Source organism: Triturus cristatus, chromosome 10, assembly GCF_964204655.1.
Source record: "Triturus cristatus chromosome 10, aTriCri1.1, whole genome shotgun sequence".
NCBI lineage: Eukaryota > Metazoa > Chordata > Amphibia > Caudata > Salamandridae > Triturus > Triturus cristatus.
In genome coordinates, this window is record NC_140593.1 from 610,648,722 (window position 1) to 610,662,392 (window position 13,671).

General features: G+C 43.0%; 1 protein-coding gene across 1 annotated transcript in view; it reads right to left on the bottom strand.

The window, feature by feature from the left end:
• APOLTP (apolipoprotein lipid transfer particle homolog) overlaps window positions 1-13,671 on the bottom strand; it is a 1,292,669-nt gene that overhangs the window by 1,055,966 nt on the left and 223,032 nt on the right. The window contains exon 4 of the mRNA XM_085632129.1: window positions 10,596-10,666. Coding sequence (XP_085488255.1) covers window positions 10,596-10,666 — 71 coding nt within the window. The remainder of the gene's footprint in view (window positions 1-10,595; window positions 10,667-13,671) is intronic.

A 13,671-nucleotide genomic window follows, 5' to 3' on the forward strand; every position in this document is an offset into this window, starting at 1 on the left:
CATGGGTGTCTATATAGGTCATTAGTTGGTTTTTTGAGTATCAGTCTGAGTGTCTGCATGGTTCGGTGGGGGGTATTACGTAGTGCATAGGTGCATGAATGAGTGACTCACTGTTTGTATGTGTTGAACACAGCATGTGTGCAGGACTGTATGGGTGTATGGGTGTGTTAGTGAGTGAATGACTGTCTCAATAGTGTCTTTATGAGTAACTACATATGTTTTAAACTTGTATATGTGACTTTTGGTGTATATATGTGAGTATATGTGACAGTGAGAGATTGAAAGAGTTCCTGTATAAATAAGTATGTGTTTCTATAAGCGATTGTTTAAAAGACCAAGTATGTGTAAGTTTCGGTAGAAGTAAGTGTGGTGGTGTGTGTATAACTGTATATGCAAGTAAATGTATGTTTGATTCCTTATTAGCATGAGTGACTATGTGTGTGAGCAACTCTATGGATGACTGGCATTGTGTAACAGGATGTATAGGTGTATGAGTACATATGATGAGTGAGTACATGTATGAGTGACCGTATAGGACTGTTGGTGAATGAGTGGTTGTTGTAACTGGTATTGGTATGTCCATTGTTTTGAAAATTATAGTCTCTATTTTTGAATGTGTGTATCAAAGGTTATATTAGGGTGAGAGGAGGTCTGCCACTCTATCACAAGGATGATGTCGTCAGTGATGTCATCAGTGATGTCATTTGAGATGTCATCAGTGATGTCATGAGTGATGTCACTGACCATGTCATGAGTGATGTAATATGTGACGTCATCAGCAGTGCATTGCGGGCGCGCGAGTTATAGTTAGCTGAACTAACTATAACGGGGGAATTTCAATGGTTTTGTACAAGTGAAAAGTCCAGCTAACTATAACACCCCTGAAACCTATGGTTTTTTCAGTGAATTTCTGAGGTTTTTTAAATGCTAATTCCTAACTATAACGTGCCTGAAACCTATGGTTTTTTCTGTGAATTTCAAAGGTTTTTTAAATGATAATTTCTAACTATGCCTACAGAGATAGGACATGTGAAGAAAGAAGAAAAAATGCACAGAAAGAAACAAAAGAAGTGCAGAAAGAAGCAACACAAGTCCTCAAATACGAAGATAAGTGCAGGAAGAAGGATAACGTGCAGAAAGAACAAAAAGAAGAGCAGAAAGAAGCCTTGTTGCAAAATCATCCTGTACCCTCAACTTTTTCAGACGGATACTGGTGGTAACAGTGTCTGACTAACCAGTCCTAGAGCCAGTGCTATGTTAAAAGACACTTAGAATACAGTGAAAACACCTACATACACTAGGGAACATTATGCGTTGGGGTCCCCCTGTGATTAGCATGACCTCCTCTGTAATCCCCTACTATATAATAGGGCATGGGGATTAAAACTACCTCTTAAAACAGGCCACAGGGCGTTTTTGCACATGTTAACTCAGGCCCCGTCCCCTCCCTTCACCACTGTGTAAACACGCCCTGTGTCCGTTTTTAGTTGGGAGATTAAGTTCATTTGAATCCTGAGGGTCCCTAGGGTCCAACTAGCCCACTAGGTACCTCCAGTAAGTGCCACAGAGCTGTGTTGCAGAGAGGTGTAAAAAGTGGCACGGCCTGGACCACCTCTCTGCAATGCAGCTCAGTGGCGCTTACTGGAAGCACTTGGTGGGCTAGTTAGCCCCCAGGGCCCTCAGTATTGAAGGGAAATTATATCCCCAATTTAAAACGTGCCATAGTGCATGTTTGCACACGTCACCTCAGGCCCCGTCCCCTCCCTTCACCACTGTGTAAACGCGCCCTGTGGCTGTTCTAAGTTGAGAGATTAAGTCCCCTTGAATCCGAAGGGTTCCTAGGGTCAAACTAGACCACTAGGTACCTCCAGTAAGCGCCACAGAGCTACGTTGCAGAGAGGTGTAAAAAGGGGCTTGGCCTCAGAACACCTGTCTGCAGCGCAGCTCCCTGGCGCATACTGGAGATGCCTGTTGGGGGCGCGTTTGCAGAGTGCTGCACGGAGGGGGCATGGCCTCCGGCACGATGCCAGTCTTTTATTTATTTAATTTTTTAAGAAGGGGGGCTGTGTGGTTCCCCTTCTTATTCTAATTTATTGGCTCTGATGACCCCATCCCCCAGGGCCTGTCTCCTAATTATATATTTTTGACCCCAATCCCCAGGGCCGGCCACTGTTTTTTATTATTTCAAAAAAATATCTCTTTATAGACACACCTAGGACATGCTGGACAAACCGTACGTACCTATCACCATGACGATTTGCGTGATATTCATGAAAAGGCGACTATGCATGCAATGAATCCACGTGGAATGTATTTACACCACTAGTGAAGCTCTGACATGTCTGATGCCCTACGGTGCCTAATCCCGGTAGACACCCTTGTCGTTTATTTATACAAACATGGGTAGCTATTGACGGGCACATTTAATACACATGCACACCAAGCCATTAAAAGGGGATTAGACAAAAATTCGACCAAAACTATGCAAGAAACCCCCCTCACGGTTAATAAAACACACATCCACTGCCGGATGTGTAATACTTTTTATTTTACTCTCTGGAAAGGGGACGAACATCACTTGAGAGTCACAGCGCGCTCCTGACAGAGCCCAATGCTGTGTTACACCCACCATTGCCTGCCGAGTGCCACACACCTCTGTGTTGTATTCCACTAGCTAGTGCATATGCTATGACACTCTCTAGCCCATGTGCACTGTAACACCACCGCGTGAATATGTCATGCCACACTCCGCACGGGTTATATTGCCCCATCTAACGTGCCTTCCTCGATGCCTATGTTATAACGCACAGTGCTATGCCATACATATTACAATCTGGGATCCATATCTTTGTCACAGTGCATATGCAACGTTACACTCCCCAGCACATATTTTATATTACAACTTTAGAGACTAGTTAGGTTACACAACACTGCCCTGTGCATATTACACTTCAAGGCGCATATCGCATAGCACGCGCTAGTGCCTGTGCTATCTCGCGCTCTCCAATGAATCTGTCATTGCGCACAATGTATTGCATATTATATTTCACGCCCGGTTCATCTTATATCACACTTTTTGGTGCATAGTTTATACCATACACTATATCTAGTTTTCATTTTCAATCGTGCTCTCAGGACTATGTTCTATATAACACTGTGTTCACCTACCCTTTTCACGGGCATTACATTTTGCGATAGGGGGTGGAGGGTCAGGGGGTGTTTCTGCCAAGTGAGCCCGGAGTCACAGTCACAAACGTCCTCTTCTTCCTGAATAAAAGTGAGATTATGCTGCATACTTGTTCATATTTTAAGTAGTTCGCACAGGCACAATGTTTTAAAAACAATAAAGTTCCTAATACCCGCCTTCTCTGAACAGTTAGCTTGCTGCCCCATCCCCCTCCTCCCTATCCTCTGTTGTGTGAATCCATGGACTAGCCTCCTCCCTCCTGCCATGCATGGTCTGATGTGCTGCCACTGCCCTCAATTTAGTATGATGTACCAGTACACTCCTCCTGCCCTCCATTGCCCAATTATATGCCCCATCATTGACCTCCTGCTTAAACTCTGTGCTTAGCTTGCTGCCCCTATTCTCTTTCCCCCTGCCCTCTGATGTCTTTGTGCATGCCCCTGCTCCATCCTTTTTGCCCACCATGTCCCATGGACCTGCCACTCCTATCTACTCTGAGTGTTCTGTTGAGCTGCCACTCCCCTCCCACCTGCCTAGCATTGTCAGATGACTGTAACCTGTCCCTGCCACCTCCACCCTGCCTGTCCACATGCCATGCCCCTATCCTCTTCCTCCTGTCCTACATGGTCCATTGTACTGCCACACCCTTCTGCCCTCCCTGGTCTGTTGTGCTGCAACTGCTCCTCCTGCCTGCCCCGTGTGGTCTGTTGTGAGGCCCCTTCCCCTGAACTTTCTTGTCTGTGCACAGGTCCTGACCCTCCCTTCTATCCTCCATCGTCCTTTGTGCATGCCCCTGCACCCTCCTTCTTGCCCATCATAGACATCGTGCTGCCACTAACCCTCCCACTTGCCATGCATGGTCTTCTGTGCTGCCATGGCCCCTCCCACCTTCCCTGTGTGGTCAGTTAGCTGCCCCTGACCCCCTCCCACCTTCCCTCCATGGTCTGTGTGTATGCCATCACAGTCTCACTGTTGCTCTTCATGGTGTGTCTTGCTTCTAGTGCCCATCCTGCCTGACCTCCATGGCTATCTTGCTGCTCCTGCCCTGCCCCCTTGCCCCCAGCCCTCTGTTTACATGTGCAGACCCCTACTCCCTCCCTCCTGGCTTGTCTGTTCCATCGTAATGCCCCTGATCCGCCCCCCCTGCCCTTTATGGTCTGTTATGCTGCAGCTTTCTCTCCTGTCTGTCCATTATGGTCAGCTAGCTACCATTGCCTCTTGCCCCTCTGTTCTCTGTTGTCCATGTGCATGGTCCTGTCCCCTCCCTCTTGCTTTCTATGGATTGTTGTGCTGGACTCCCGTCCTGCATGCCCTGTGTAGTGTATTGTGCTGCTGCAAACCCTGATGCCTGCCCTGCAGGGTCAGTTTGATGCACCTCTCCATGTCCCTCCTGTCCTCTGTTATCCAAGTCCATGTCCCTATCCCATTTCCTTCCATGATCCAATGTACCATACTTGCGAACATTTTGAACTTGGTAAGAGGAAGATTTTGAAAAAAAACTGGGGTATTGATTTTTCCCTTTGAGTTACATTGAAAAAGAGGAGATTGTAGACAGGAGACAGATCAAATAAAGCCCATTTGAGCTTAAAAACATTGGACGTTTCCTGGCTGAATCGGGTCTGTTGGCATGCATGGTTGTACTACCATTGCCTCTTCCTTTTGCCCACAATGGTCTATTACATTGCCACAGCCTCTCTTGCAAGTCCTGTATTGTTGGTTTGTTGCCCCTGCCCCCCTTTCCACTGCCCTGCATAGTCTGTTGTGCTTCCACGGCCCTTCCTGCCTGCTCAGTGTGGTTAAATTGTTGCCTTTGCACCCTCCTACCTGCCTTCAATTTTCAGAGTTCGTGCCCCTGGCCTCTGCCTCTCAACAGTATCCTAATGAACAACTAGATTGCTAACATTCTATAGTTATTAAAAAAGTGTGGAACGCCTGACATCATCTTGATGTAATCAAAACTGTAATACCTAAAGCATTTCCTTTAGAAATTACATATATGAGAGGGTCTTATTGGCATCAAAATTATGGTTAGTGCTCTAAAAGATTTAAATAAGGACATATTTTCTGAGTTTTCAAATAGCGACAAAGCACTTTTAAATTATTTGTTATCTTTATGTTTTTTTATCCAGTTGACCACTTGATTAAATGTTGCACTTAGGGGAGAGGATGTGGTGTTACTTCCAGAACTGCAGACTTTGCAACTGGGGAACCAGGTTGAAGTTTCTGCTTCAGCTCGACATTCTGTGATTCTGGTCAAATCACTTAGTCTCCCCATGTCTACAACCAAAATGAATTTGTTCTTGTGTGATGTAACCAATGCTCATGTAAAGCACTCCAATACCTGACAAGTCTGCACTATATAATACTGCAAAAACACAAAATAATAAGTGTTTTGCACACTTCTGAAATTGGGCTATATTTGGGCTACATCTGGGTGATTTTGGGCTACATTTGGGCTCTTTTGTCTCCGGTGGCCATCTTGGGAGATTTATTTGTTATGAAGTTTCCTAATTTCCTCATGTACTGCAGTCTCCTCAGTAGGAAATGCTTTCAGTTTTTTACTTTGATTCCATCATGAAGGTATTCAGATATGTCACACATTTGCCATAAATTCTGAATGTTAGCACTCTAGTTGCTCATTAGATCACTGTAGTAAAACTACTGTTCACCATGGAAGTCTGCTCCTGGTATTAAAAGTGCATGTTTCAGTCTGCATGTCAGAATTTTTTAATGAAATAGAAGAGGATTTGAGAAGTCACTCAAAATGTGCCCTCATTTTCTTTCTTCAGCATTAATCATAATTTCTATGGCAAAACGAACCCCCTCATTGTGTTCCTTTTTAAATTAAATGTTTTTAGTGTTACCAGTTTATTCCAATCAAGATGGCTTCAGGTGTGCCATACTTTTGTCATAATGAAGACAGTAAGCGCTCTAGTTGTTTTTAAGAACATTCTGGGACATTCTGTCATTGGGCTATACTTGGGCTACATCTGGGTGATATTTGGGCTACATTTGGGCTCTTTTGTCTTTGGTGGCCATCTTGGGAGACTTATTTGTTATGAAGTTTCCTAATTTCCTCATTTACTGCAGTCTCCTCAGTAGGAAATACTTTCAGTTTTTTACTTTGATTCCATCAAGAAGGCATTCAGATGTGTCACACATTTGCCATAAATTCAGAATGTTAGCACTCTGTTTGCTCATTAGATCACTGTAGTAAAGCTACTGCCCACCAGGGAAAACTGCTGCTGGTATTGAAAGTGCATGTTTCAGTCTGCATGTCAGAATGTTTTAATGAAATAGAAGAGGATTTGAGAAGTCACTCAAAATGTGCCCTAATTTTTCTTTCTGCAGCACTAATCATACTTTTTATGGAAAAATGAACCCCCTCATTTTGTTCCTTTTTAAATTAAATGTTTTAAGAGTTACCACTTTAATCCAAGCAAGATGGCTTCAGGTGTGCCATACGTTTATCATAAGTAGGACTGTTAGCGCTCTAGTAGTTCTTTGGAACACTCTGGGAAGCTGCAGTAGAACACAAAGGAATCAACTGACAGTCTCTGCCCTTGTTGGATGTACATGTTTTACTGAGAATGTCAGACTTCATTCTCACATGACTGAGAAAGATAATGTGAATTTACAGAAAATAAGCTCTCAGTTTAGCTTATAGATCACCTTCCAAACCTCTGTGGTAAAAGCATGAGAAAATATTTTTCTCTCAATCATGATATCCCAGCAGAAGGCTTTTTCACATGGTGAAATCACCTTAGAACATACCACAATTCCTAAAATGAGTATGGTACCATCAACAAATGATTTATAATGTAACTAAAGTCTTAAAACCTTCTATTAACTGCAATGCTTTTTAATGAGGTGCTATCATGTATATTAGTCCCAAGATGGCTGCCAACACTTCTTGGATGAAGTGCTGACAGCCAATCAGATCTCAGGATGAGATGTGTGGTTAGGCTCCGCCCAGATATATATATGCTTTTAAATGCTATTTTCTCAGGAAATACTGAACAGATTTACACCAGACCTGCAAAAGGCACTTCCTTGACGTTATGGCTACCTCTCTGCCAAACTTCAAGTAATTCTGTTCAGCCGTTCGGGCTGTAGCTGTGTCTAAAGGTCCTATGGAAAAATGCATGGGGAAAACGCGTTTTGGGACCCCCTTTTTTCTCGGCCCCTGCTTGACGAATCACCCCGATACTTTCAGGGTAGGAGCTGAACGGAGCGCCCCATTTGTTTTGAAAATTTCGCGAGGATTCGTCAACCGCCGCCAAAGTTATTCAAAATAGAATTTTGAGATTTCCTATGGAAACTAGGTTGTAACTATAACTATCTACTGGCGACCGCCAGTAGATAATATATATATATATATATATATATATATATATATATATATATATATATATATATGTTTTTAGGAATTTCAAGCTTCTCAGGTCCATGCATGAGCAGTTTATCCCGTGCTGGATTTTTCTGCATTCCCAGATTTCAGTGCTGTGTATATTAGGAGTGTACAAAGTTGGAAAGTGGGCCTGAAGCGAAAATAAGGATTTCACAATATTTTTAATATTGCCTACTCCCCATTTTAGAAGAAGTGGAGTTTGGTATACCTTCTTTTCATGAGTGAAGCACCTGCCAGGAAAAGCTACAAAAGGAATGCAGTCTTGTACAAAATGCTCATTGCCTCACTCCCATGTGGAGGCTAACCCCCTGCTGAGGCATAGAAAAGGGAAAGCAAGAACATCCACAAACTAAGTCAAGGCTATTAATGTGGTACTTTGTTCGTAATAAAAACGTTGCCTACTACATATGTGGATGCTTAATATAAGTGGTGAGAACGGAGAGCCCAGATTTAATCGAAGTAAGTCACAGGTGAGAGGCCAATTTTTAACATTTTTTTTTTTAAAAAGCTGACTTAAACTGGGAAAACACTTCTACCACAGGATATACATGACGTGGATCCTTGTATAGCTGCTCATGACATCTGTTTTTTAAATCGTCCACTTTCCTGATGGAAAGAATGAAAATGTACAGTATACAAAGACACACAGTGAGGTATGTGAGAAGCATCCGTTGTTCCTTTCATAAAATCACAATTGAGATGCAGAAACCCGGCTTGCCTTTTCTGACCTTTCAATTGAGGTGGCCATCTTTAGTAAGGGTCTGCTTCACGTTCCAGCATTGTCTGACTGATGGAAATCCAACATGTCGGACAATACTGGACGGTCAAAGGTCACAGCGAAAGCAGACAACAGGGAGTCTTCTGTTACGAAACTGTTCCTCCTGTGGGGAAGTGTTGTTTGTTCTCTGTGAGTGTCGGTAGTTGAAGAAGTTGTGGGTCATATTCTCAAGTCCCTATCCCCACTTTCAGTGACGTTGTAGCGATAGGGGCTTAGCCCTATTCACAAGGCAGCTCTCAGCAATGTTAAGTAGATTAACGCGGTTTAACGCTGCCTTGTGAATAGGGCCCCCTTCACGCTGTTTTTAGCGTGAAAGGGGGGTGCAGTGGGTGTTGCAGTGGGCGTTCCACCACAACACCCATTGAGTTTGACGCTACCTCCTATTCACAAGGGCAGTGTAAATAGGATGTAGCGCCAAACTTAAGACCAGGAAAACCTGGTCTTAAGGTGGCGAAATGAGGAGAAATGCTTTATTTCTCCTTGTTTTTGCTTTTTCTATGTGTGCTGCCTTGTGCAGCACACATGGAAAAAGCAAAACGCCATGGTTTGCTTATGTACAGGAAGGTGTTCCTTCCTGTACATAAACAAACCTTTTTTTAAAATGCCGTTTTGTAACTTACATGTGTGCTGCATGTAAGTTACAAACTGGCATTTTAGGTTTGTTTACATGCAGGAAAGGACACCTTCCTGTATATTAACAAACCTCCCTGCTTGCAGACACCCTTGCACTCTGGTGCAAGGGTGCCTGCGCGCTAAGTTGTGATACTTAGCGCCATCGCAGGGGGAAACGCGAGGCTGCACCTTATCCTTGAGAATAGGGTGCAGCCTCACGTTTCCGAAGTGGCGGAGAGAGGCGTTAAGCCACGAAGGCTAACGCCTCTCTCCGCCACTTCATTGAGAATATGGCCCTGTGTTTCAATATTAGGTTTGCAAGAAAAGTGGATGGATGAATAAAAAATCAAATGTTTCCAAACACCTAATAGACAATTAATTCTCCAGACTGGTCGATGTACCAGTGTCTCTGATAGAACCACAAGACCATTATAACTTTGCTATGGCTTTCTCCATTTCTTCATTGCTCAACTACATTGTCAATTGATTTCCCACAACACACTGCTGTGATTCTTTGGCTGTTGGCTAGATACTCCTAAACGATGATATTGGCAGAGTACCAATGTTTTACATGTGGCAGGTTTTCTACAAATCCCCTGTCATCACCTTCCTAAATAGAAAACATCTGTCCACCCTTCACAGTCCAGATGCGATGATTTCCTCACCGGGTGTATAGGTTTGGTTTTGTATATGAGAACTGCGTGTCAATTACAGTGTGTGCTGCCATGTTTGACGCCTCATTATATTAATTGCTTCAACACATGCCATAGTCGCTGATTGATGTGCAGTGGCAGCTGCGCTGCCTCGCCTAAGATTCGGTTCTCCATGTGGAGATATCTGTTTCTTCACTACTCACAGCCTCGAACAGTTGATCAGATCTGTTTCTGATTAAACTCCTCGTAAGATTCTATTAAAAAGGGTGAAGATTGCATTTTACTAATTTAGATATCATGATAAATCTATTCTGCCGCAATATAACAAAGGTAATTGAAGTCTTATATATTTTTTGTACATAACTATATACCTTTAACTACAATCCTAAAGTTACATTCAGGACCATCTTCTATAGATTTATACAGAAAAGTCTGAAAAAGCTAGTTTCGATAAGGTTCCTTTGGGCGTGTTTCCCTTAAACTGATTCTTCCGAGCACAGAATACGAATGATAAAATATAAATTGAACAGAAAACGTAAACATTTTCAGAGTGCTAAAGCACTCATTAAATACAATTACAAATCTAAAAATAAATTCTAAAACAATTAGTGGGGGTGGGATTTTTTTCAGCTGTAACACGTGTCCTCTCTCTGGATGGTAAAAAACAAAAGCTCAATCGTCAAGAAATACGAGCCTATATATACATCGTAAATAACCTAGCAGAAAAAGAGCCTGTTCTACTTGAGGAATGAGCGTGGGTCAGAGTGTCTGGGGTTTTAGTTACTGTCCATCTTCTTACTTACATCCTGTGGGGGGATCAGCTTAGATGGAGAGTCTCTGGTGCCTCCTTACCCATTAATGACAAAAGCAGTCTCTGGAAAAAGTACAGTTAATCCGCGCTGCATTTTGCCCCTAGATAAAGTCTCGGATTTATAGTAATACTGTAAGCCTTACCGTAAATCTTGCAGTTCCCTCATTGGTTCCTGTTTCGATGTCAGAGTTGTCTTCAACTGCACGTCCTGGAGCTGGGGGCAGAAGAACGTAAAATTGGTACATCTCAGGGATTTGGGTTTTAACAACACTAGGATTCACAGCTCGTGGGAGTAAAAATACATATTCACGTAAACAATATTAAGGGCAAAATTCGGAATGAATCCAAACTAATTCTAGTGTTTTTTATAAAATTATGTTATTTGTATGGCACAATAGTGACAGTATTTTATATAAGTGCATGTTTGTTTGTTAGCTTATTCATGTGAAGGCTTTGGTCCACTTGGCCATGGCATTAGTTTATAGGGCCATAGAGTAAACTCAGGTGATAATGGCATTAAAGCAGTTTGTACAACTCTGCCAATTAGGAGGTGAGTATATTATTGTGCTGCCTTCTATGTTTGCACAATCAAGTGCCACCAAGTCAGACCTGGTGGTACTTCCCAAGCAAATCCATGAGCAAACGATGGTAGCCCCTCACAAAATGGGTGCCATTACTACTTAGCTTGTTATTCTCCATTCTTTTATTCATAAGTGTAAATTAAGAGCAAATAGGACCTGGAACCAAGCAGAAATGTTATTTACCCCAGGAGGTTTTGCTCATGTTGTTTGCAGTCATACATTTATATGCCCCTTTTTTATTTCTACTAGAGGAGAATGGACGTTATATAGTAATGTGGCAGGGGTATGTATTTAAATCAAGATCATTGACAATAACATTGAAGAGATAGTAGGGATACAAGAACCTGGAGGAGAGTAGAATGGGAGCGAGGGTGCTTGGTAGTTGTTGCGCAATCAGATGTTTATCTGGGGTGTCATTAGAGAAAGGTCTTCAGTTTGCAGCAGGATGCAAGTTAGTAATCAATGAATCACAATCTAGAGGATAGTGGTGTCCCCAAGTGAACCTAGCTAAGAGAGTCTTGCTGTTATGGGGGGTGAGTCTATATGTGAAGAGCTCCTTTGCTTGTTATGGACGGAGGTCATCTAGAGATGGTTGTTTCCCCGTTAAGGCAACATAGGCCTAATTCTCAGCACAGCACTCACCAGTGCACGGACGCCCTTGGGTAGTTATTCACTTTACAAAACATAAACATGAACATGCCCTTATTTCTGATGCTGCTTAGCTTCATAGCGATACCAAAGGGGATTAGCTTCACGGCAAAATGTATAGCATTTGTGAGAATATTCAAGATTCACTCACAAGTCAGTGCAGTTGTATCAGTTGAGGTTGCTGTGGTCTGCTGCTGGTGATATGGCATGTGGTGTTTCTTTTAGTTGAACCAATGTGGACTTCACCAGGTTAGATTGCAGGGAATTCTCACTTCCCCAACACAACTCTTGATGTCAAAACAGATTGTGAAACTGTGCAGTTGAGGTAGTTTTTGTTGGATAGATTTAAAGTTCTTGAAGAAACTAAAGTCTGAGTCGCCAAGAGAGTTTATTCGAAGTAGTAGAAAAACTGAAGGTAGGTTTGTGTGTCATGCTTGCAGTTCTTTAGGTACACAAGTAGGAATTCTATCTAGGTTGTGTGATGTCATCCTGCCTTCTGTGGCCATGAGTCAGGGTTTAGGATGTTCTGTGCCTTGCAAGAAACAATGCAGAGGTTGCTTCTCACAGCTATGTTGATTTATACAGCTTGTTATTTTTTGTTGCTTTAGCACAATAGATACATTACATTCAGATGAACAGCAGTTGCAGAGGGTGATGGGGGGATGACGAAGGATAGACCTACTGATGGGGAAGAGCTAATGAAGAAGGGTTGTCTACATGTATGTTGGGACTGAAAAATCCTCTGCATGGTAGAGACGTGTATCCCACTGCCTTGAGTTCCCAACTGTACAGTTGTCTTGATCTCTATTGTTGAGTTTTAGTCACAGGCGAACACAGATTATGTGTGGGTACCATGACACAGGCCTGTCTCACAGATTTCACATTGTGAAAGGGTTAGATAGGGATAAAGGAAGATGGCGCTCAAGCGTGTGCACTGTGAGTTTTCACTGGCAAAAATTAAATACGGTGCTGACAGGTCAGGGGTACCAACCCAAAAAATAGCCCCTGCAACCAAGTGGGTCAGACCCACTCAAAGAAACAGAAAAAGAGGTCCTGCGCACACGTTTCAGGATAATACTTTGATTAGAAACTGATAGAGGAATGAAAAGGCTCAAAGGTTGTAGGATTTCAAAATAATTAAGGTCGACATCAGAAGTCTCAGTGCAAAGTATTCTTTATGTATGTCATTACCTGACCAATACATAATATACAACAAATCAGCCGACACGTGTTTCGTCACACCGTGTAAAGATGTGACTCTTCAGGGCTGGTTGCGCAGATGAGTATGTGCATGGAGACCGATCCTGAGCACGAGAAGGCAAAGGGTGCGGTGCGTTAGGACCGACCTCCCAACGCGGTGAAGAGGGGGGCGATGTGTACCAACCACATGGGTAAATGGCTGTACATTCGAGTATGTGGAGGATTGTACCACGAGTATTATCCTGAAACGTGTGCGCAGGACCTCTTTTTCTGTCTCACAGATTGCTGTCTTATTGGACCAGGAGGGGCACCCAAAGCGCTGCCCTCTTAGTGATGGAAGGTTACCGCCTTCACCAGGAGTTAAGTAGCTCAAGCGAGGTGGTGACAGCATACCGTGTAGTAATCAGTAGTAGTGAACAGGTCCTTTTTACCCTGTGTCACTGTAGTGAGGCTTAAAGGCTCACTCACCTTTTTAAATGTTCCCCAGCTATGTGCTTAACTCATCCCTGACCTACATCAGATAGATGTAGAAGGGTGTGTGTGATGGAAACGTATGCTGAGTGTGTGTGTGCTCGCAAGAAGTACAATACACAAGGGGTGAAGCACATGGTAAACCTTTCCCTACTGTTGCACTGACTGGAGTGGGAATAGTACATTTTACCACTCCGCAATACATCCCTTTCCCCACTGTTACACTGACTGGAGTGGGAATAGTAAATGTTACCCCTCCATAATTCAACACTTTCCTTATTGTTGCACTCAGTGGAGTGGGAATAGTACATTTTATCCC